Here is a 24,361-nt window from a genome sequence, read left to right as displayed (position 1 = left end):
TCTGTGTTTTAGTATCACCACATTTTAATGTTTCTTTTTTTTGTCCTTAGTTCTCCAGTTGGTTTAATGTAAACCATTAAATACAATGTCAATGAACAATCACCACAAACAAGAAAAACAGGATTTAAACCATTCTTAAGATCAGGTCCCAGGAGGCTGAACCGCTGCACCACTTCCAAAAGAGTTGGATAGTATGATGTGAGTGAGTCATGTGTCCTGGAGTGAAGCGGTGTTCCAGTTCAGCCTCAAGGGATTCAGTGCCGTCACTGGGTTAAAAAAAACAACAAAAGTTTCCATCACTGCACACCTTTTCAGTTTGAATTTAAAGCAGTGTCAAGATTGTGTGTGTTTACAGTGAATATTAGATGTTGGAAAGCAGCTTTGGCATTAAAATTCACGCATGTGGATTATCAACTGTGTCTATCTCCATCAATAAAAATTAATGAATGAGTGATTGAGTCTTGTTAAAAAACATTATTTCTTTTAACCATTAAAGTTTTCAAGAAGAACCCGTAAAGATTAGCAACAAGTTCTTCAGATGAACTGTTAGCAGAGTTAGTGTAATAAACCCATCCTCAGACAGCACTTGTGCAGCTCATTAGCAGTAGTGCTGGTTAGTGAGTTTATTGGGGTTTGGGTGTGTTAGCGAGGAGCGCCATCTGATGTAACGTGAGCTCCAGTCGCTGCTGAATGGCATCCAGGCGCGAGTCCATGTGCTCCTTCAACCTGTTCTCCAGATCCTGCATCCGTTTCTCCACCACTTTCTCCAAAACTTTCTCCAGACCTCCGTAGCATACGGGATCCTCTCTGTCTCGCAAAAAAACAACAAATAGTTCAAAAAGAAAATCAGCTGGAGGTCACATCTAACATCCAAGCAGCAAAAGAACCACAAGGAAAAAGCTACTGCTGACTCACCGTTCGCCATTCGTCTTCTTCTCTGGTGAGGTCAGAGCATCCAGCCGGAGCTGTGTAACCTGACCACACACACTCTGCAGCATGGGAAGCAGATCAGGGCTGACGGGACTCAGGGTTCCTCCCTGAACACCTGCTACAGCATCTGAGGGGCTGTTCTCGGTGGCAGAGTATGTTCCAGATTGAGGTCCAGGCGGTAATTGTGTGCCATCAGGTCCAACATCACGTGAGGTTCGTTTGGCTATACATGATAACACACCACCACCACCACCACTCATCAGCAGCGGCAAGAAGCCACCAAGGACGTCAGCTTTGTTCTAAAAAGAGAAGAGAAAAATTTTTGGTCAAAGTCAAAAACTGAACAGAGGAGAGGCCGAATTCCAGCATTTGAGCAACTTAACCATTAGCAGCTTCTTATTGGCTTCCAAAACAAGGTTATCTAATATTGGCACACAAGAGCAAAGTGAAATATCACGTTTAGGACCCGAGTTAACCGACCTTCTGCTGAAACTGCACCATCTCCATAAGATTCTGTGCCCCAGGTGACAGTGTGGTGCCCATCTCCTTCATCATAGCCTGCACACGATGAAGGTCAATGCCAGTGCCCGGGCCGTGCCCGAACTCGGCCCCTGGACAGAACTGCAGTCCCACAGCCACCTGACGGATTTCCACGACCGATCGCCCGCCAAGCGAGAGCAGCTAGAATGAGACACCAGGGTGACTTCTTAACACGACTGATATGGGATCAGTTCTACTTCTCTAAATCCTGAAGTAAACTCACACACTGGACTCAGATCAGTTTATTCTGTTCATTTAATATTTCAGTGTTTGAGGAGGAATTTTATATAACAGAAGTGAGATGAAGTCTCCCGATCTTCTGCATTAAACAGTTTAACTATTTTTCCTGTGGTTTGCATAAGTATTCATCACCCAATGAATTGGTCTTGTATGTCATACTCAAATATCCCATAATACTGTTGAGGCTCAGGAATCAACAAAGTTTGAATTATTATCTGCGATTGTGTAAGTATTCGTCCCTGTTACTTTGAAACGGGTAAATAAATACTTCTGGATAATCAGAGTCAGATTTTTAGCCTGAGGATGAAGAGCTGCTTCCTTTGGACAGTAGCTCACTTTATAAATCAGAGTTTATTGCTCTGTTTTGCCCCCTAGTGGTCAAAGGGACTTGTTTTGTTTTTACTTCAATTCAATTCCAGTCCACAAGATGATTTATTTCATAAGACAGAGACCATTTAGTGGCCTGGACGAAGCATGTCGTCCTGTTACTGAAACTGTTACTGTTGCTCCACATCCCAATCAGTTTTTAATATTTACCTAAATGTCATGATCACTGCGAGACACAGATGAGAAGACGGAGTGACTGACATACCTTCACTTCACATGACGCGAGCGGAGATTCCAACACCAAGCGGCTCCTGTAGATGAGTCTTTTCTCTTCACCACTAGCATGAGAACATTAAATCATTTTCATTCAGTCTGCACCATTGTCTTTATAACCGACAAAGAAATCAAAGAATTAACAAAGAAAATCAAGTGTTCTGCCAACAACATGGAGGCAGGCGAATGGTTTCTCTGATGTTCTGTTTGACATGTGTACCTGCTTTGCTGCCATCTGGGATCTTCCTCACCACGGCTCGTCCCACAGTAGTCACCAGAGAGCGAGTAGACCTCGACCGTCCTCGCTTCACTCACGATCTGAACGCTGCTGATCACGGCACCAGAATCAGGTCGACACAGCAGGGTGATGACGCATGGAGATGATTCCTCCGCCCGCTCCAAGCGAACAGGTTCATACCTGGGACATAGTATTACACTCACAGCATCAGCATCACACAAGGGAGCAGGTCAGGAACAATGTAGAAAACAATCGAGAAAGTGGTGAAATTTATTCTGTTAATAATGTGAAGTTCATTTGTTCGCTCATTTGTGGGATTCGCCACTATTCAAAAAAAAACAAACGTTTCTCCATTTAGTGTTTTGTCATAAGTGTCAGAGAAAATGCACTTATAATGCAGAAGGATGCAGGATCACCACACACACACACATTTGTGATAAACACACTTACAGGGCAGAAGGATACAGGATCACTACACACACACACACACACACACACACACACACACACACACACACACACACACACACACGTGATAAACACACTTACAGGGTAGAAGGATACAGGATCACCATACACACATACTCAAACACACACACACACATTTGTGATAAACACACTTACAGTGCAGAAGGATGCAGGACCACCACACACACACACACACACTTGTGATAAACACACTTACAGGGCAGAAGGATACAGGATCACCATACACACATACTCAAACACACACACACACACACATTTGTGATAAACACACTTACAGTGCAGAAGGATGCAGGATCACCACACACACACACACACACTTGTGATAAACACACTTACAGGGCAGAAGGATACAGGATCACCATACACACATACACATACACTTACCCATTTGTGAGAAACACACTTACAGGGCAGAAGGATGCAGGATCACCACACACACACACACACACACACACACACACACACACACACACACACACACACACACACACACACACACACACAAACACACACAAACACACACATTTGTGGTAAACACACTTACAGGACAGAAGGATGCCAGATCACCATACACACACACACACACTTACAGGGCAGAAGGATGCCGGATCACCATACACACAAACACACACTTACAGGGCAGAAGAAGAAGGAGAATCCAGGCCAGCCTGTGTGGTGAGATCTTCCTGTGGTGTTATGAGGATCTCTCTCAGCTCAGTAGGAGATGTACACACCCAGGAGTTGTGTATAGACACCATGGCATTTCTGCTGGAACTTATCATGATGCTGTTGGAGCTGTGAGAGTGACATGAAACATTCAGATCTTATGCACTGATCTCAGACAGCAAGCAGGAATCTGTGTGTGGGTGTTTACAGGCAAACCTCTGTCTCACACACACACACATGCATTGTGCTGCTGTGTGACTCTCCTCACAGCTAAAACACACACCAACAAACCGCTCGATGACTCTTAAAAAGTTCTACCGGGAAAATGAAGCCGAGTTCAACTTAAAGCAAAAACATAGCAAACCTCCCACCTGCGCCTACCACGACCTACGTTACACTGCGCATGCGCGCCACTTCCACGCACGCGTATTTTCCATGTCTCACTAACCCGTTCTACCTTCACTTCCGCTAGAATAAAAGTCCTTGTTAAAAAAAATTACTCACAATGTCAACATAAAAAAACACAATTTTCTATTCTTTAATCGCTCTACTTTAAATTATAAAATAAAAATAGTAAAAGCACACTCACGGTGTAGTATTTAATTAAAGCAACAAAAACAGAAAAACCAAAATAATGCTTTGGGGCATCACATAAAAATGTAAAGGGATTTTAAGAATGTTGAATTGTTTCACAATAAATAAATAAATAAATAGATAAATAGATAAATAAATAAATAAATAAAACCCCCCAGTTCTTTTCTGAACACAAGTAAATGTTATTACACCATAGTGCTGTACAGTAGCTCATGTTTATATTAATACTCTTAATACATTATTGTTTACAACAGTAACCTGTCATACACAATATGATGCATCACTGACATTTCTTTATGTATATATATATATACAGAGGTGGGAAGTAACGGAGTATAAATACTTCGTTACTGTACTTAAGTAATCTCTTTTGGTATCAGTACTTTACTCCACTATTTTTTTTTTCGGACAACTTTTTACTTTTACTCATTACATTTTTACACAAACATCTGTACTTTTTACTTCTTACATTTTCAAAACGGACTCGTTACTTTTAGTATTATTTCTTCTCATTGAGCGCTGTTTCCAACCTATCATCCTATCATTGTGCGGCTCTTTCCCCATGTGACTGGTGTACTGTATAATTTACTGGCTATCAGACATAGACTAAGGATAGCGGAGCTAACAATGAGCAGCACGCCTACAAAAGGAATGGCTAATGTTAATTCAGAGGGAGTCACAGATGTTAAAATAACTAACAACGAGGACATTCCTGAACACCCATGGCCATATATGAAGGAGATGTTTGAAATAATCGGCGTCAAAAAGGATTCCTGGTGAATGCGTTGCGAATTGTGTCAACCAGGGGCGGTTCTAGCCCTTTTTTAGGGTGGTTTCAGCCCCCTGTCTGTAATCTCAGCCACCCTAAAAATATAAGTATAATTTTTACTTTCATAAATAAACAATAAAAATTACGTTAAAATGCAGGACATGTCGTCGATGGGAAAGAAAATTATTTATCAGTTTGATCCAAGAGCGATTTATTTTTTACTTTGCTTTTACACGCGTGTGTTGTAGCTTTCAAAAGTGCGTCTTCAGCTCTCTGCTTTATTTGAACGGAAAAGCACAGGTACGCGCAGCGTGCACGCGCAGTCAGAGCTGGAGGCGTTTAACGTTAATCGGCGGAAAGACGCAAAGACGGCAACCAAAAGCAGTGAAATTTGAATATTCTTATTACCAAAGTTGTCATATAATATATAATACAAAATTCCTCTTGTTTTAAATTCTCACTGAGGGATAAACCCCCCTAAAGATGAAATCCTAGAACCGCCCCTGGTGTCAACCCAAAAAACACGAAGTGCTTAATTTAATTAACATTAATTTTGTCATTTGTAAAACATCACAATAATTTTGAGTTGTTTTCAAGGACAGAGCTGGAATCTCCCTACAGTTTGGGATATGGCCTTGGTGATACACTTGGTATACATTATATTTCCAAAAGTATTGGGTCACCTAATTTCCTGCTATATGTGTCACTCTTTCTGATCTCATCCCTACTGAACACCTTTTATTCCAAAATTATATTCCATATAATTATATGTATATATCCATAAATATACATACACACACACACACACACACACACACACATATATATATATATATATATGTATGTATTTTATATTGTATTTATATTGAAGGAGTCTCCAGTGTCAGAGTTAAAGGTGCGACTCTGAGTTTTTATAAACTGCTAATAAATAAATCCATTTTTTTAAAATAAATGTTTGCTTAAGGCGTGAGTGAAACAGTAGAAGCTCGTGAACTCAGCATTTTCTAAAGGTGAACAGGTGAAGGAGCAGCAACTGTCTCACCTGAGCGCGTGCGCTCTCTCTCTCTCTCTCTCTCTCTCTCTCTCTCTCTCTCTCTCTCTCTCTCTCACACACACACACACACACACACACACACACACACACACACACACACACACACACACATTCAGAGAAGAATGGGGGGAGAAGAAACCAGGAGAAACAGCAGAAGACCCTTTTTCACAGTTCTGCTCATCTTTATCCACATAGACGGAATAATCACTCAAGGTGAGAAAACAAAATGCAGGTTCGTCGGTTCATAGTCCATGTGATAGCTGTAAAAATGACTAATCAGCTTTTTTAATCTTCCGATAAAGTTGTAGCTCTGTCACCTTCATTAAAACTTTATTCTAACGCTGATAAACTTGATTTAAACAGCTGTTTAAATGTTCAGTGATTCTCTCGAGTTTATTTACTTGTTACTATTTGCATCCAGTATCCGGGAAGCACAAACACCAGCAAACAAAACATCGTTGTTTTCTATTGTTTTAAATACGTTTCCGTGTTAGACTCTGCATTATCTTATTTATTTGTTTGTCTGTTTATTTTTGTTTTATTTATTTTATTTGTTTATTTATTAATTCATATTTTTAAGTAACACTTTTATTTCTTTCTTTCTTTATATATATATATATATATATATATATATATATATATAAAATTATTATTATTTTAAAGTAATATTGTTTGTTTACTTATTTACTTACTTACTTACTTACTTACTTATATATTAAGAATTAAAAAAATAAAATAAAATCGTGTCCCAAAGTGTCTTCTATCTCTCATATGACAATTTACCAAAATACAAACAATAATAATAACATGACAGGTGTGTCAGGTGTATCAGCAGTCAGAATCCAGCACTGTGGTGATTTTATGAAAATTAAAACTCATGGATTTTCTGTTTCTGTGTTGTTTACTGAGACATTCAATTAAACGGATATGTTCACAGATCTGTTCCATGAACAAACATCAAACCTGAAGGATTTCCAGATTGTCATTCCTCAGCTTGTGCACAAACGATGGCAGAGACATGACAATAGTACAAGAACACACGAGCAGGTAGATCGAGTAGAAACTCTGGTTTCAGTAATAAATAACTCATTTATTAATAGCTCATTTATTACACACTCTGAGTTCATAGCTCATTTGCTACACTATTAATATTTACAGACAGCAGATTCGGAGAGTTTGACCTACTCAATTAAGATTGATAACATTGTTCATCTCTTACATCTAACCAAAAACAAGTAAGAAGTGTATTTTCTTTCTCATTCTGAGGATTCATCTGTTTGCCATGATACTGATGTCGTAAAGGTATGACTTTAGAGACTTGTGTGCTTCTGTGTGTTTCTCAGAGACTTTTTATCTCCTGATTTCACTGTGGTCTCGCATGACGTGCGTCGAAACGCTATGAAAAAGCACAAAGAGAAACCTGTAAGACTCACGTTCACCAATCACCTCACCGATCTAGAGGATAGAGAGAGGAGTTGATAGGTGAATGTTGGGATGGTGAGATAGATAGACTTGGTGTTTATGTGTACATATAAAGGTAGAAATATAGGTAGATGTGTGGATGCATAGAAGGATGGATGAATGGATAGGTAAATAGATGCAGATATGGGTGGATGAATACATAGGTGCATAGATAGATAACAAAACTTCTGTCAAGTTCCTACATCCATGTGTGCATGTATGTATGTATGGATGGATGTATGTAGGAATGGATGTCTGGATGGATTGAATAAGTGATTCATAGCTATGTACGTCGCTCTGGATAAGGGCGTCTGCCAAATGCTGTAAATGTAAATGGATGGGAAACTAGATAGATAGATAGATAGATAGATGAAAATATGTTTTAAGCAGCCATGCTAGTCAGACATTACTAGCCACTTGCTATGAAATGATTGCCTGCTTCCGTGTGTTCCAGGTGTTGTGTCATTACTACGGCCGAGTCTCGGGTTATGAAGAATCTCTGGTGGCTCTGAGCACCTGTGATGGACTCAGGTCTGTTTTTAAATGTTTTTAAAGTTTGTCATGACTGACGACATACCAGCCACACCTTTATCTTCACTCACTGTCTGTCTTTAGCTGTTAGTTTGTTCGTCACTGCTCTTGTATTTACCCTGAAAGGAATCCATTGTGTATATAACAACCAGAAACCTATTGTACCTGGCATGACAAAAACAATAAGAAGAAGAAATGATATGCAGTGTTTATATACAGTAGAGTTTTCTATGTAAAAGTGTCTGCGTTACAGTTTACAGTGTTATTGATTTTCTTTAATGTGACCTCACCTACAGCTGCTCTTTTCATGTTGTGTGTGTGTGAGCAAACCTTGACACACAAGCTGTCCCACCTCTACAAGTTCCTCTCCAGATCATGTGATTCAGTGTTTTAAATCATCTTTGTGATGGTAATTCCCTTTGAGCTCTCAGCATTCCCAGGACAGACTGATAGACTGGAAGATGATGAATGAATGAATGAATAATGACTCTGTGACAGATGATCATGTTTATTAAGCCAAGTATGTAATTTAATGCTTATTTTAATTTGAAGGGGCGTCATTTTCATGGGGAACAAGAGTTATGCCCTGGAACCTGCTTTACATGCAAAAAACAACGAGCACATTCTGTTTCCAGTGGAAAGCAGCAAGTCGGAGCCGTTTGTGTGTGGAGTAGACACTGAGCATGATTTTCATGGCTCTCGTGACCACACATTGTTTATGGACACATTTTTACGGGTCAGAAATTTTGTTTGTTTCTGTTTAGCTAAGGGCTTGAGTATGGAGTGACGTTCATTCAGTCACAAGTCCAAGATAAGATAAGATATACCTTTATTTGTCCCACAATGGGGAAATTTCTCTGTTACAGCAGCCAAAATATATAAAAAGAATAAAAAAATATAAAAAAGTATATATATATAAAAAAAAGGATTCTCCAGCAGTGATGATAGTTTTGCTACCATCCTCCTTTCTCCCACCTCCTGTACAGTGTCCAGAAAGCCCTATTTACATGTGGGGAAGTCTCTCAAATTTAGAGTCAATTCAAATGATTCAAATCATGTGTGTAGTGTGTAGGTCAATGGATGCCAGAGTTTTCTTGAGTAGAAGCACCTAATGTGGGGATTTTCAATAACATCCAGATTACAACCTTTAAATCAGTTAAAAATCAAAGAGAAAAAAATAGCTTTTAATTTCTTGGCTGTGAACTAAAAGATTAATACACTGATACATGAATGTATCAGGTGATGATGGTACAGGAATTTGTAGGAGTGTAGGCTGTATGATAACATTAATCACTGGTTTAAAACAGCTTCCACTCAGCAGCACAGACAGTAGAATAGCACTTGATCCAGCCACATCAGAATTAAGCATAATGTAGACACTTCTCTGTTTTTGACAAACTCCACCCCTAATTGTGGAACTCTTCTGAACTCGTCTCATCACTATGTGCTTTACTGAACTCTGAATCTGGCCCTTGGTGTAGTTTTATCTTTTATTGCTTACTGTGTAAATATTGTACTGAATAATTATTTTTGTTTAACTCCAACAGAAAAAGCGCAACCTTCCTCAGACAAGATACGTGGAGCTGGCGTTAGTCGTGGACAATCTGAGGGTGAGCCTCATAGTCACATTTAATTGTGTTGTATGGTTTATTTGTGTTAGCTGGTTCAGAGGTCAGATTGTGTTTGTTTACTCGCACAGTTTAAATTGATGAACAGCAACGTTGTGGCCGTAAGGAATCAAACGGTGCAGCTGGCCAATTTACTGGACACGGTGAGAAATATTCCTAGTTCCTTATGTGTCATCATTTCCACTGGACAGATGTTTTATTGTCTTGTTGTTTATTGGATCGATGCAAAGTACCAATTTTGGGTAGATCTCTCCTGTTGTTGCAGTGAGAATAAAGCGCTTCAGCTGTTTGATTATTTTCCTAGAACAGCACAAGATGGAGTGTATTATTCCTCTCCGATGGCCCTGACTAGCCCTTTGTCTCTTCTTTTTACAGTACTTCCAGCAGCTGAATATTCGTATCGTCCTGGTGGGGCTGGAGATTTTCAATACAAGCAACCCATTTGACGTGAAAGGAAACCCTGTAGATGTTTTAGGAAGCTTTGTCAGTTGGAGGAAAAGTAATCTGTTGCCACGGGTCAGGAACGACATGGCCCAGCTCATCGTGTGAGTGAGCATGAAACAGTAACATATATAAAGTCAAACCAGGAATGTTTCACAAAAAAGAAGAGAACAAAAACGCAGATGATGAGTTTTTTATTGTTGTTTTTTGTACAGAAGGTTCAATCACTGGATGTTTTTAAGGCAGACTTTGGAAGTTATAATTATAATTATATTAATTTGTAAATGAAAAAGACAGCCAGGGGAATGATGAAGTGATGATGAAGGGTGAATCCAAAAGTAAGCTTAAACACACCTGACTTAAGATAAACTCAAGTATCTTGACAGCACAGCATTACAGACTATTAGGTGATAAAGAATTAAAAAAGAGAAAGAAAACAATGCAGAACTTTCTTCTACTGACATGTCGCTAGTCCTTTACTTCTCCCAGTTCTGGTTTGTGTTTGTGAGTGTTTGTTCTTTCTTGACAGGGGTCTTTCGGGAGCGTACAGCGGAGGGATCTTGGGCATGGCTTACGTCGGCACTGTTTGCTCAGCAGGCAGCGGCGGTGGAATTAGCGTGGTCAGTAAATAAATGACTCTGAAATAAATAGATTGCAAAATCATTAGACTCCTGACACTGCTGTGTGGTGTTGAGTGTCTGATGGTGTTGTCCTGATCAGTTATCCAAGCCCCGTGTTGTATTATTCATGTTAAGCCTGTCATCTGATCTGAAACCAGTGGAAGAACGATAACTAGTTAGAACGAACGCTTTAAAATGAATCAACACGCTCTGGCCAGTCAGAAAGCAGAATCCCACAGCTCTGTTCCTACTGCGAGAGCATTATCCTGGAACGATGACCATTTGAAGCGGCATGTCACTCCTTACGGATCAGTCAGCTGTCAGACAGGAACGCTAGTCTTAGTGCTAGTTTTAGCTAGTCCTAAAATTCCTTCCGCAGAGAGGAAACATGAAACATGAGATTCTTTATACATAGATTCATAACCACAAGCTAGCAACCTAATCTTAGCTAGGTATTTAAAAACATTTAAAAATGATTTAGGTATTTATTTGTTCTTTGAGGTTTAACAAGCTTTGAAATGCTTAACTTCAGCATTCAGCCAATTTGTATTCATTTTACGAGTCAGAATACTGAGCCCGAAGAGTTAGGCACGTTACAGCGGTATGGTTGATCACAGCATGTGATCAAGATGTGGATTTTTCCATCTATTTTAGTTTCCTGTTCTTTTTTCCCTTTTACCTGAACACCGTGTCGTTTTTAGCCACACTTAAGAACAGAACAGTTCTGCGTCGTTTCGTCACATGTATTTGCTTACAAATAAATATGCTATATATTACAGCATTTTTTTAAAAGTCTGAAAGGATAAAACTTGTTGAATAAACCATGTAGATAGATTTATATATTCAACAGCTAAATGGTTTAATGATAACTGATTACAATTGGTAATGTTTTCTTTCATATGTGTTTATTAAGCTTTTATTCATACATTTTATTTATTTATAAATGCATGAATACAGTGATATGTAGACACTGAAATGATTAAAGGTCATTTGTAAGTGATGTCATGTACCACTGATGTCTAAGAACACACACTATATGAAGAACAACTCCAGACTGGTAAAGCTGGAAATACAGGAATGTCTAGAAAACAAGGGGAGGGAGAGAGAGAGAGAGAGAGAGAGAGAGAGAGAGAGAGAGAGAGAGAGAGAGAGAGAGAGAGGGACAGAGAGAGAGAGAGAGAGAGAGGGACAGAGAGAGACAGAGATATAGGGAGGGAGAGAGAAAGAGGGATAGATGGGGAGAAAGAGGGGAGAAAGAGAGGGAATGAGATATCTTTCAGGAGGGAGGGAGATGGAGAGATGTGGGAGAGAGAGATGTTTGAAAATTTCTAAACAATCTGTTTCTCTGCAGTTCAGTGACAATGGTCTACAGTATTATTCCACGATTCTGGCTCACGAGATGGGACACAACCTGGGGATGAACCACGACACCTCGTCCTGCCAGTGTGGAGGAAACACCTGCATCATGAACCCCAGCGCCACGTCAGTACTGCACACTCACTTTATGCTTACAGGGGAACAGTCTGTGTGTGGTGCTGTTACTAATCAGCATAGTTACATTTAACGGTACAGGACTTAACAAGAAACAAACATACAGTTGTTTCCTCACCAGCCAAAAACCACGATAATGTCAGAAAACATAAAGATTTACACTCAGCTTCTCGTCTGACCTCTGGGGGACTCTTACTATAGAAATGCTAACGTATAACGTGAGTAGTAGCTATCAGTACATTAACCCGAACCCACCGATTAATCAGAATCCAGAACTCAACAGTGCTGTGGTGTAGTTAATGAACAGCAAATGGATTAGAGATTTGACTTAGTTTTTTCCTCAATCATTGTTTGGGTGTGTGTTTGTGTGTCGGTGCAGCGGATCGACGTTGTTCAGCCAGTGCAGCGATAACGATTTTGAGAACCTGGTCCTGCGTGGAGGAGGTGTGTGTCTGCTGAATCAGCCATCTCCGGAAAACGTCATCTCCATGCCTATGTGCGGCAACCAGATCCTGGAGGGAACCGAGGAGTGCGACTGTGGCCCGCCAGAGGTACCGCTGAGAGATGTGAAGGCGCAAAATAGGATTTTACTCCAGAACACTTTACTCCAGAATTTGTTATTTTACACTAACTGTTCATGTAACTGCAGATGAGTTCCTGCAATTTTATGTACGGATTACGCCATCAGGGTTAAACCACTTATTCATTTCAAGGCTCGAGATCAAGTTTATAAATTATCACGAATAAAACACGCAGGAAAAAAGTAAAGACGTGTCAGTGTGTGAGTGTGGCTAATCAGTTGATCACTTTGAATATTTAGGTATTTTACTCACATAAAAGTTCCTCATTTGTTTGTGTGTGTTTTTGTTTGTGTGTTTGTGTGTTTGCAGACATGCAATAATAAATGTTGTGATGCAGCTACATGCACTTTCACAAAGGGTTCAGTCTGTGCTGCTGGAGTCTGCTGCAAAGATTGTCAGGTACACACACACACACACACTTATTATCCAGGTGAGGACATCATAATTACTGCATCGTTTTAACACTAACTTAACCTTACCCTGACCTGAGTAACTGGATTACTGACTGTCGTTTCTATCTCCTCCAGGTGTTGGTGTCTGGAACACCCTGCAGAGTGTCAGTGAACGAGTGCGACCTGCCCGAGTACTGCACCGGCCAGTCCGGTTTCTGCCCTCCAGACACCTACTTAATGGACGGTCTGACCTGCCAGAACAACAACGCCTACTGCTACGAGGGCCGGTGCCAGACCCTGGACTACCAGTGCAAGCAGCTCTTTGGCCCAAGTGCTTATTTTTTACTTTCACTATATTACAGATTGTAAAGAAGAACATAAAATACAACCGTGATGCTGATCAAACTCAAACTAAAAAGCAAAACTTTCATCACTTCAGTCTGTGTAATCAATAAATGTCAGCAGTCGATCCACATAAATCCCACTGCAGTGCATGACGAGACGTTGTCCAATCAGAGTGCCAAGCCATGGTTGTGGGTGGGGTTTCAGTCATAAGAGAAGAGTCTGAATGCGTCATTTTAAGAGTTGCATGTGTTATTGGCTCATATTAGTGGATTATTGAATCGTTAAGCGTCAACCTTTTCAATATGATTATTAAAAGTCTTGTCTCATGTAATCATATATCACATTCAATACAATTCTATTACAATTTATTTGGTGAGCACTTTTGGTCAACCATCACTAAACAGCTTACAGAAATATAGAAATTCAGGGTATAAATTTGTAATCTAGAAATTTATCCCTAATAAGCAAGCCCGAGTCGACTCTCATATAAAAGTATTTGTCATATTTTTTCATAGCTAATCACTCATCAAAAACCTTTATGTGATTATCTTTAATCTGAGATTCATCCTGAATCCAAATATTGTCAGTGCATTTTAATTAGCTTACTGTTATTTTGTTATGTTTTTTCTCAGCCGCAACAAAAGCCGATGATAAATGCTTTAGCTACGTAAACACACAGGGCACCGGTTTTGGAAACTGTGGTTTCTCCGGGTCCAGTTTTGCCAAGTGTTCAGTGGCGTAAGTATAGCTGGTTCTTCTTCTTCAGGACAGAGGAATTTACATTTATTTGTGGTTTTTCATGACCAGCTTTGTTGTTTTTTTTTGAGAGAGAGAACAAAGGGAGGCTGCTGAGGGAACCGCTGTTTATATCAACTGGAACATTAACTTTGCCAAACTCTTGTCCTGCAGTAACTCCATGTGTGGGAAGATCCAGTGCACAAACTTTGACTCTAACTTCCCCCCGCCTGGGGCAATCATCAGCGTCCAGAACATAGAACCAGGGATCTCATGCAGGAATGCTGACTTCAACATGGGACCCGATGTTCTGGACCCGGGATACGTCAAAAAAGGCACCGTCTGCGCTGTAAATAAAGTGAGTGTGTAATCCATGGAGTCTTTTATCCAGCGTACATCGTCTCTATGTATGCCATGTCGTTATATACATGTCTTTGCTGTTGGCCTTCCCTCAGGTCTGCCTGAACTTCAACTGTGTGAATTCATCAGTGATGACACAGGGACAGAAGTGTAACGCTGCAACGGACTGCAACAGCAACGGGGTGTGTACCGTTGTCAACTCTGATACTGTGTTATAGTGAGTGAGGGAGTGAGGGATGGATGGATGGATGAGCAATTTTAGGGTTAAATGTCCTTGAGTTAGATGATAGTGTTTGTATGACGTGAGTGTGTCATTCAAGAGTAACTTGAGATTGTGACGTGAGTGTGTGTTCCAGGTGTGTAATAATTTGGACCACTGTCACTGTAACAACGGCTGGGCTCCTCCTGACTGCTACAAATGGGGCAGAGGAGGCAGTATAGATAGCGGACCTGCTCAGATAGGTACACACAAACAAAGACACAAATGATTTTATAGTCTCTCAGTAATACACAGATGAGTACTCTGTCCAGTTTTCTTTACAGAGCACAAACACAGATTTTTTTATTTCATTATTTCAACAAATCAAGATCAAGCGAATTAAAAGTATGATAAAAAATCTCCTACATCCCACACACACTTATCATCATCTCGATTGATTTTGAAGCTTTGATAAGTTGAGCTCAAGTAACTGTCAGAGCTCCAGATCAAATAATAAAACATAAAATCAGACTGTATGCTGAATCAAGTGCTATTCTACTGTCTGTGCTTCAGAATACTGAGAGTGGAAGGAGTTTTATTCATTAAACCAGTGATTAATGTGATTATTACTACCAGCTCTATTCATGCAGTAATATATTAGTTATAAATGAGACACTTATTAGATTCATAGTTCATCATATTAGACTATATTTTCTATTACACCATATTACATTTGACATCAAAACAAAAACACTATTACCTTTGTCTGTCTGTATTTTCTGTCCTTGTAAAGTACCACGGAGGTTATTTTAGTAATCCGAATATGTAGCTTTGAAAATTCTTACCTGTTGCCCTTAGACTCGACTCTAAATATAAGGAACATCCTGTGAAACTCTCCAGAGGTTTCTACCTCTACCTCTATAGCAAAATTGATTTAAGGTTAAATGAGTAGAAAGCGTCAGGTTTTAAACAAAGCATTGTTGTGTAACATGGTGAAAGTACGAGGCACATGTTCTCTTCTCAGATTACTCGCTGAGGAATGGCCTGCTGATCTTCTTCTTGTTGGTGCTGCCCATTCTGGTGCTCGCGGTGTTTGGTTTTCTGTACGCATTCAGGCGGGACTCGCTAAATAGGTGCTGCAGGGGCCGACGGTCACAACGCCGCAGGTATGACCACAACTTTTAGATTTCTAACCACAAAGAAATAATGGAGACAAATCAGTGTCACAAATTCATCTCCATGATCATGTAAATCTGTAAGAAACTCGATTTTTTTTGTATTTATTATGATAATGTTTGTGGAACGTTCCTGAAACGGGTTTGTTCCTGTTCTCACTTTCATTATAGAGCAGAGTGTAAACCCTCATCCACCTCACACACACTGTAATAGAGAATTAATATACTCCTCCTGACCAATCAGAGTCCAGAATCCACAGCGCTGTAGTGTAAACTGCTAGGGACTGGGTTTTTGTTGTTGTTAGTTTAAGGTGCTACATAACCATAATGAAATCATTTGGTATTTGTTACTCCATGCCTTGTCAATTGTTTTTGAGATGTTCCTTATCTAGAGCCCCTCCAGGTGAAACATAAGCTGTAACAATGCCAAGACCACATGCAAAGATTTACAGCAAAGAACGAGCAAAGAACAAAATAAATTTTGAAATGTGAGCAGCAGATTATTAGGTTATGGATGGGTATAAGTTAAGGCTTTATTAGTACAAGAAACAATGAAAACTGTGGGTACAGAACAACAGATAGGCTGGGAACAAGACTCTAACAATCATGATAACAAATCAATTGTCTTAGCTTAAATAATTTGACTAATTAACACAAAGCAGGTAAACTGGTGCCCAAGGTTGCCCTCTGGTGGTCTGTGGGAATAGTCAGTGGAGTCTGAGACACATGGTTATGTTGGTATTTAACCTTAAGCCAACATTCAGACATATTTATGAGTCGGTATCTATAATCCTTTTAAAAGTTTAATAGATGATCAGATCTTCCAATAATCCCACAACCGATGTTCCAATTCACAGGACTAATGAAGCGAATGCTCAGAGTAACAACCAGCCAAGCAGAAACGTACAAAGACCAGCACGTCCTCCTCCACGCTCACAATATCCACAGGTAAGCTTTAATACATTCATAAATATTTACTCATATGGAATCTCATTTATCTATGATGATCCTGAGATTGAAACTAACTTGACTGGTCTTTTTGCTTAACATCTCAATACATCATGTTTATCTAAAGTGACATACAAATGAAGAAATACAACGGATTTATTACGAGTTATGTGTGTGAGCATGTGAGATAGTGTGTGAGAGAATGTGTGAGAGTGTGTATTAGAAAATGTGAGATAGTGTGTGCACATATGTGAGCGTGATAGTGTGAGAGAGAATGTGTGAGTGTATGATAGTGAGATAGTAGCGTGAAACAGTGTAATAGTGATAGTGAGATAGTAGCGTGAAACAGTGTAATAGTGATAGTGAAATAGAATGCGACAGAGTGTGAGATAGCATGCGACAGAGTGTGAGATAGCATGCGACAGAGTGTGAGATAGCATGTGATATTGTGAGAGTGTGAGAGTTTCTGGGTGTAGGAGAGAGTGAGAGTTTTTGTGAGATAGTGAGTGTGTGAGAGTGGGTGGAGGACTGGTCTTGAGCGATGCAGTGCCTCTGCTTTTACAGTACTAATTTCTGATCCCAAGCTGTCCTGGAGGATGTGGCCAGACTCGAGTATTTCATGTTAGCATGTCATGTGTACTGCTCGGGGCAGAGGAGAGAGAAAGAGAACCAGTAGCCATTGTTCTAAACTTTCTGCTTTATACAATAGGATGGTTTCATTTTCATGTTCAGCAAATAGTAATAATGTTGTCTTTCATGTTTGTTTCAGTATCCATCTCCCACCTCCGGCACTCAGTCAAGGTAAAAGACTGTATATAAAAACCATATATTATTTATATTTATTTACACAATGTGTCTTATGTAGAATGGATTTCTATTGATTTTTACAAAGCAGAATGTTTCAGAGCTCCATTACTGACTAATAAAACTAAAAAGATTCCTAATAATTAACATATAATTGAAAGGAAATATTTATGGTTATATATAAGGTTTAAGGTCAGAGGTAGAGCATTTTTTTCTCTTTGTACTCACAGTTCTGACAGTCAGGGTTTGGGTGGCGTGCAGCCTGCAGTTTGGACTTCTCAGCTTCCCAGAAACGGACCCGGAGTACCCCGACCCATTCCACCCAGAAACGTTGTCACCTGAGCAAACTCTGGATGTGAACAAGGATGTTTGTGAAATCGCACAAACGCTCTCCCAGTGAAGGAGTGTCATTTCTGTAACGTACAGCAATATTGTCAGAAATGATTCTAAACGTGTTTTTAAATGTTATTTGTTAAATATTTGATGAAGGTTGTTTTTTTTGGTATACCATTAATTTTTTTTTACAATTTAAAATGTGCATATAAGTAAGTGTATAAATCCTTTAAACTAATTAAAAATTCTTTAATAAATCCTTGTTTTAATATATAAATGGATGTTGATTCGTTACCTGCCAAATATTGTGTAATAAGGTTTCAGTGTGCTCATTTAGCGCCATAGTGCATTGAGCTCCTGTTACACCTAGTGGTCAAACACAAGAGGCACTAATGTTGTGTACTGGGGTAGGAATCACACACACAGACAAATGAAGTTACTGTTTACATTTACGCCATTTGATAGACACCCCTATTCAGAGTGACTTACATTTTTATATCAATTTATACAACTCAGCAATTAAGGGTTAAGGGCCTTGCTCAGGGGCCCATCAATGGCAACTTAACGGACCTGGGATTCGAACTCATGACCTTCTGATCAGTAGTCCAATGCCTTAACCACATTCTGTTCTCATGTATAACATTGATGAACATTTTTTTTTTTTTTCAATTTCATTTTCATTTTTTGATGGTCATTTTTTTTGTTTCTCTTTTTTTCTCCCTGGGGGAGAAGTGGAGAAGGTTGTGAGCTTGAGTCCCAATACACCCAAGCTGCCACCAATAGGCCCCTGAGCAAGGACATCAGTTGTTTATATATATAAATAAAATACTCGCACTGTCTGTATCTTGTCTGTATTGTCTTTTCTTGTTTGTTTTTGTCTTGTTTTGAAAAAAAAGTTAAATGTGTAGTATAATGTGTTATTTATGTCTGTACTTTTGGGAGTCACAAACAGATGAAACCAAATTCCTTGTGTGTGTCAACACACTTGGCCAATAAACCCGATTCTGATTCTTTATATATTTCTTTGCTGTTTCACTTCAGAATCAATTTATTTGACTCAATAATTTGAACGTAGTTAAATCAAAGGTAACTTTACATGATTCAACATGGTTTTGAAAAAAAAAATGTTTTTGCCACCTGGGTTCAATCCTAAATACTAATCTAGTAAGCTTGAAAAAGAGCCCTAAATAGAGCGGAGACATCATTATGAGTAATGAATTTATGTAGGAAGTAGTGAGCCGATTGGATGTAGGCAGCTACGGAAACTCGAAAAGGTCAATTTCCGTGACAGTAGCCTGTAGCGCGAAGGGAACAATGATGTCTGAGCAGGAGGCTCTGAAGAGGAACCGCGGCGGAGTGCAGCGGGTGGAAGGAAAACTACGCGCTAGTGTGGAGAGGGGAGACTACTATGAGGCCCATCAAATGTACCGGACCTTATTCTTTAGGTAAGGCTTCTTATTGATCACGGAGGATGGTTAATTAAAGCAGCGAAATCCGGTTGTGGCCTGGCTTTTCCAGATCTTTCTCTCCTTGTCAACGAAGCGGCGTTCGTTTCCTCATCATGATTGGCTAACCTTACAGGACTAATCCCGCCTCTCGGATCAGTCCTTCCTTCTGATTGGTTCGACTCGCTGTCACTCAACTTTTTTAGGATGCTAGTTTGCTAGAAGCGATTGCTTCATGCTACTAGAGATAACAACACTTTTAAAGAAACGATAGTTTTAATAACGTTGTCAGTCGTTGGCGGTCATTTTGTGAATAACGTGCCACAACTGTGTACACTCGGTGTTAAGTGGAGTGTGTACTGTTTTATAATAAAAAGCCCCTGTGTTAGCCGTGTAGCTAGCGTTAGCTTTGTTCAGTTTGAGTAAATAAATGTCCTTAGCAGGAAAACCACAAACATTTCCACCTCGTACCCTTTTATATCTACAAATATACAGTGTAAGAAAAATACATTTTAATATTCAAATGTATTAAAACTACTTCAATTTATGAAGTAAAAGTCTAAGCTGTTTTTTTATTGCTAACTCTATAGCAGATACTGACAGGTGGTCCAGAGTATTTTGTTCATAACTCATTGTTTGGTTGTCTTGAATTTTTCTATCATATTCATTTTTATATTATTCCTTATAATAACCTTTTGTGTTATGTTTATGTTCTGTAAAGCTGCTTTGAGACAACGTCAATTGTATAAAGCGCGATAGAAATAAATTTGAATCGAATCGAATCGAATTGCATGGAATGTGTTTGCTGTTTGCAGGTACACGTCTCAGTCCAAGCACACAGAAGCCCGGGAGCTGATGTACAATGGAGCCTTGCTTTTCTTTAGTTATAACCAGGTATTATATCCCTTCTGATCGTGTTATGACCGACGTTCCACCCTAAGGAGCTAACATGCAAAATTTTAATATAGTCCATATCATTTTCAGAAAGCACATATTCGTAACATATGTTGCGTTAAGCTTCTTTTCAGACTGCATGCTTTGTTTGTTGTCGACAGCAAAACAGTGCTGCAGATCTGTCCATGCTTTTCCTGGAGGCTTTAGAGAAGTCCAAGGCCAAGGTAGAAGAGGAGATCCTGGGTAAGTAAAGTATATCCATGTGAACAGATAAGGAAGTGTTGAAGTTTTGTTCAGAAGGGATTAGTTTTACATGTGTTTTTATCACCTGTGGATAACTCTTTGAGTATGCTACTCTGAGATATCTCTCAGCTTAAGAGCAGTTGACTTTCTCGCCAAAGGAAAGAAAATGGCAGACAAGGTCAAGATATGAACGTAGAATGATTGACATCTGTGTAGACGCTAACTCCATAACAGTAGGCCTGATCTGTGAGACATAACGTGTTGAGTGTACTTCGGTAACTTCCGCAGAGCAACTGGTCAAGCTGTTCAGCATGATGGACCCCAACTCTCCCGAGAGGGTGGCTTTTGTCTCGCGGGCACTCAAGTGGACGACGGGCGGCTCAGGGAAGCTCGGAGACCCCAAATTACACCAGCTGTTGGCTGTCACACTGTGGAAAGGTATTTCTAAATCCTCACCCCTCTCAATTTTCTTTTATCATGTTTTATGTTGAGAGTCCATATCTTTTTCTATGAGCTTCCTAACCACGTTTTGATTTGTTCAGAACAAAACTACAGCGAGTCTCGATACCACTTCCTGCACTCCTCAGACGGCGAGGGCTGTGCTCAGATGCTGGTGGAGTACTCGTCCACTCGTGGCTATCGCAACGAAGTTGACATGTTTGTGGCTCAGGCAGTCTTACAGTAAGTGCACTCATCCTCCTACTATAGTCTCCCAGGTCTTTCAGAGCTTTCTGTACGAGTCACATTTACAGGGAATTTTTTTTCTTTTTCTGGATGAATAATTTTGTAATTTGTGAGTCATGAGTCATGAAATCTGTAATTCAGGTTGAACTTCTTAGAATGAGTCAATCATTCTACGTTAGAATGAGCTTGTATGAATGAGATTTGTATTAACTCTTATTAAAGAGATCTTCAATTCAGTAATTTTTTTTAGCAATTCAAATTGTAGAGATGTACATTGGATTTAAGGCTAGAATTTAATTCAGTTTTGAGTTTATTCAAGTTTATAGATCTATGAACAGTATCTGGAATTCAGGCAGGAATATTTAGTGCTGTGTTCGATTTAACTCCATTTAACAGGTAGTGAACAACATTTTTCCCCTGAAACCGTGTCATTTGTGATCATTGGCTAAAAGCTGAAAGAGAGAGAGAGTGTCTGTGAGGAAAGACGGTGAGTCCAGAACTACGCTCACGACACACCGGAGTACGGAACCTCATTCTGCTTAAATTGAACAAATGAATAGGCGGATTGTAACAGCTGCCAAAAAAAAAAGAGTTGGACTGGTCCAGAGCAGCAAAATTACAAATGTCTCTTCAAAAAAAGTTTTAAAAGTGCAATACAAGGAAAATACATTTAATAATCTCTTTTTTCTTTTAAATAAATAAATTATCTTGTGCATAAATGTTACTTTTGTGTCATTAATGTGTAATTAGAGACGGTTAAGCTGTATAAATGCTCAGATCGACATTACTACACTTCATGATAAGGTGCAGCATACTCTATTGTCTAACGATTACAGGTTACCTCATACTTTCAATTCTGAGCATCTCCACAGCCTTCGTTTTATCCACTAATACAGTATTTTTCTGCTGTTACCTCTCACTGCCTGAGTTTTATTAACTGATGTGTGTGATTTGAGATTGTTTTTGTTTACCAGAGCTGGAATAAAACTGTATTGTTGTATTTGCAGGTTCCTGTGTCTAAAGAACAAAACAAGCGCGTCGGTGGTGTTCACCACGTACACACAGAAGCACCCGTCCATAGAGAAAGGCCCTCCATTTGTTCAGCCGCTTCTCAACTTCCTCTGGTTCCTACTCTTGGCGGTGGACGGGTACGAGCGTGTGGTCCGATCTTTCACTTTCCTGTTTGTCTTCTGTCCTATTTGAAGTTGGACACAATGCTGTTTAGTGCGTATATAGATAAAGTACTAGCCAGTATAGACAGTATCCCTGATTTAACTAGCCTAGTGTGCACAGGGGATCACACGTGATGTGAAAGTTGTATTTTTATTTTTTCTCCCAGTGGGAAGCTGACAGTCTTTACAGTATTATGTGAACAGTATCAGCCATCGCTCAAGCGGGATCCCATGTACAATGAGGTACGATCACGACACTCCCGGACACCATCACACCACCGCGCCACTCTGTGCTGCCTCCTGATTGGTCAGAATGTCTTGATTAATTCTCTACAGCAGCTCTGTGTTTGTTTAATGTTTGAGTCTCCCGTGTTGGAGGTAAAGCTAGGTAACTCTGCTTCATCACGCCATCTCGCTGTTGATTTATTTTCCTCTAACTACAATGTTTATTCCTTACACATAGAAGACTGGACATAAAGAAATCCGGACAGTTAACATAGAAATCTCAGCTATGGAGCAGATTAATAGATTTTAGCTGTGTGTGTGTTCGTAAGTAATTTTGTTTTGTTTCTCATCAGTACCTGGACAGAATAGGACAGCTGTTCTTTGGCGTTCCACCCAAACAGTCCTCATCATACGGTGGCCTACTAGGTACATCCTTCTATTGCAAATGACTCCTTTGATTTCGTTGCTGTTTGGCTCGGCTTCTGTTCACTCTGCTGTGTAAAAGCAAAGCAGCAACAGAACACGAGGCATGTTCCCTTGCTAGCGTAACCATACGGCGTGGCCTTCGTTGGTCACCATAGCAACATTTAGCAGTAAAGCTTTGTCTGTTTTGATGTTTGTTAATTTTTACGTGTTTTCCTGTCACAGGGAATCTGTTGAACAGTCTGATGGGGTCGGGCGAGGAAGAGGATGGTGAGGAAGTTCATGAGGACAGCAGCCCCATCGAGCTGGATTGAACATCGCACACCTCCATTACAACCTCTGACTCAGAGAAAACAAAAGAACTGAATCAAACTCAACTTTTTTTTGACCACATGTCCCGGAATAAGTAGCTGCAGTTTTTTTTGGTTTATTTTTTATTTCTTTGCTCATGTGTGTAGTTTTCAGAAAAGGCGACTGATGCCACTGGACTACTCCTACTGCACCCACACCATCGACTCTCACTGAGGAAAAAAAAAACGATGAATAAATAATCTGCCATAAAAATGGAAGAACATCTGAAGCGTAGTGATGACAGTCCATTTGCCCGGACAGGAGAAATTTTGATTAATTATTAGCAATGCATCAAGGGCTCTGGTATCAGCCACACACTGTTCTCCTTTGCTCGTAGAAATGCTTGGATGCCAGATGATACTGTAAAATATCAGTTAGTGTATGTTAGGAGCACAATAATGAACAAATGACAGGAAATGATCACAGCAAACTGTGAAAATTTTAACTACAGCAGCTTCCTCCAGTACAAATAATGAATTATAGGCACAGCCTTTAAACAGTATGTTTTAATAACGAGTGTGAGGACGTGAACTTTAGCACTGAGAAACTGTCTCATGTGTGTGAGAGAGCAGTTCAGGTCAGTTCAGCAAGCTTTGAGACACCCCACTTCTCTCCACAGGTCGAGGTGCAGGTCACACTCGCTGATTAATCCTAAAGCCCTGGTTTAGAAACGATACATGGTTTTAACACGGACAATGTTGTTCACACACTCGCCTGTGTACTTTATGGTGTCATGTGGCACACTACTGCCCCTACTGGT

The 24,361-nt window shown here is 39.8% G+C and overlaps 3 protein-coding genes across 6 annotated transcripts; 2 read left to right on the top strand and 1 right to left on the bottom strand.

Annotated features, from left to right (window-relative positions):
* Positions 1–4,141, bottom strand: c8h10orf88 (chromosome 8 C10orf88 homolog). The gene is made up of 7 exons (XM_027177426.2): positions 3,920–4,141; positions 3,674–3,832; positions 2,531–2,728; positions 2,303–2,375; positions 1,411–1,611; positions 916–1,229; positions 1–807 (listed from the first exon to the last, which is right to left on the bottom strand). Exons 1-7 carry the CDS (start codon positions 3,940–3,942, stop codon positions 624–626), a joined length of 1,152 nt encoding a protein of 383 aa, XP_027033227.2. The 5' UTR covers positions 3,943–4,141; the 3' UTR covers positions 1–623.
* A 2,021-nt stretch (positions 4,142–6,162) lies between these two features.
* zgc:174164 (uncharacterized protein LOC570656 homolog) lies at positions 6,163–19,007 on the top strand. Of its 3 annotated transcripts, XM_027177390.2 has the most exons (22): positions 6,163–6,333; positions 7,058–7,167; positions 7,279–7,355; positions 7,464–7,542; positions 8,036–8,112; positions 8,665–8,848; positions 9,660–9,722; positions 9,812–9,883; positions 10,116–10,285; positions 10,711–10,801; positions 12,153–12,283; positions 12,672–12,843; positions 13,183–13,272; positions 13,401–13,596; positions 14,243–14,348; positions 14,520–14,703; positions 14,801–14,887; positions 15,062–15,167; positions 15,929–16,070; positions 16,937–17,027; positions 17,797–17,828; positions 18,062–19,007. In XM_027177390.2, exons 1-22 carry the CDS (start codon positions 6,243–6,245, stop codon positions 18,171–18,173), a joined length of 2,463 nt encoding a protein of 820 aa, XP_027033191.2. In that variant the 5' UTR covers positions 6,163–6,242; the 3' UTR covers positions 18,174–19,007. The 3 variants fall into 3 exon arrangements, with proteins under 3 accessions (XP_027033191.2, XP_027033193.1, XP_027033192.2); XM_027177392.2 differs by lacking the exons at positions 6,163–6,333; positions 7,058–7,167; positions 7,279–7,355 and having other exon boundaries at positions 7,489–7,602; XM_027177391.2 differs by lacking the exons at positions 6,163–6,333; positions 7,058–7,167; positions 7,279–7,355 and having other exon boundaries at positions 7,515–7,617.
* Positions 19,008–19,417: 410 nt separating this feature from the next.
* Positions 19,418–23,819, top strand: get4 (guided entry of tail-anchored proteins factor 4). 2 transcript variants are annotated; one of them, XR_007143676.1, is made up of 9 exons: positions 19,418–19,609; positions 20,425–20,503; positions 20,665–20,746; positions 21,035–21,184; positions 21,289–21,427; positions 22,438–22,578; positions 22,770–22,845; positions 23,181–23,354; positions 23,476–23,609. XR_007143676.1 is itself a non-coding variant. In XM_027177542.2 (9 exons), exons 1-9 carry the CDS (start codon positions 19,479–19,481, stop codon positions 23,562–23,564), a joined length of 960 nt encoding a protein of 319 aa, XP_027033343.1. In that variant the 5' UTR covers positions 19,421–19,478; the 3' UTR covers positions 23,565–23,819. The 2 variants fall into 2 exon arrangements, 1 of the variants encoding a protein (XP_027033343.1); XM_027177542.2 differs by having other exon boundaries at positions 19,421–19,609; positions 23,181–23,253; positions 23,476–23,819.
* Positions 23,820–24,361: the final 542 nt, after the last annotated feature.

Source organism: Tachysurus fulvidraco, chromosome 8 (genome assembly GCF_022655615.1).
Source record: "Tachysurus fulvidraco isolate hzauxx_2018 chromosome 8, HZAU_PFXX_2.0, whole genome shotgun sequence".
NCBI classification, from domain to species: Eukaryota; Metazoa; Chordata; class Actinopteri; order Siluriformes; family Bagridae; genus Tachysurus; species Tachysurus fulvidraco.
This window is presented reverse-complemented; position numbering and strand designations above follow the sequence as displayed.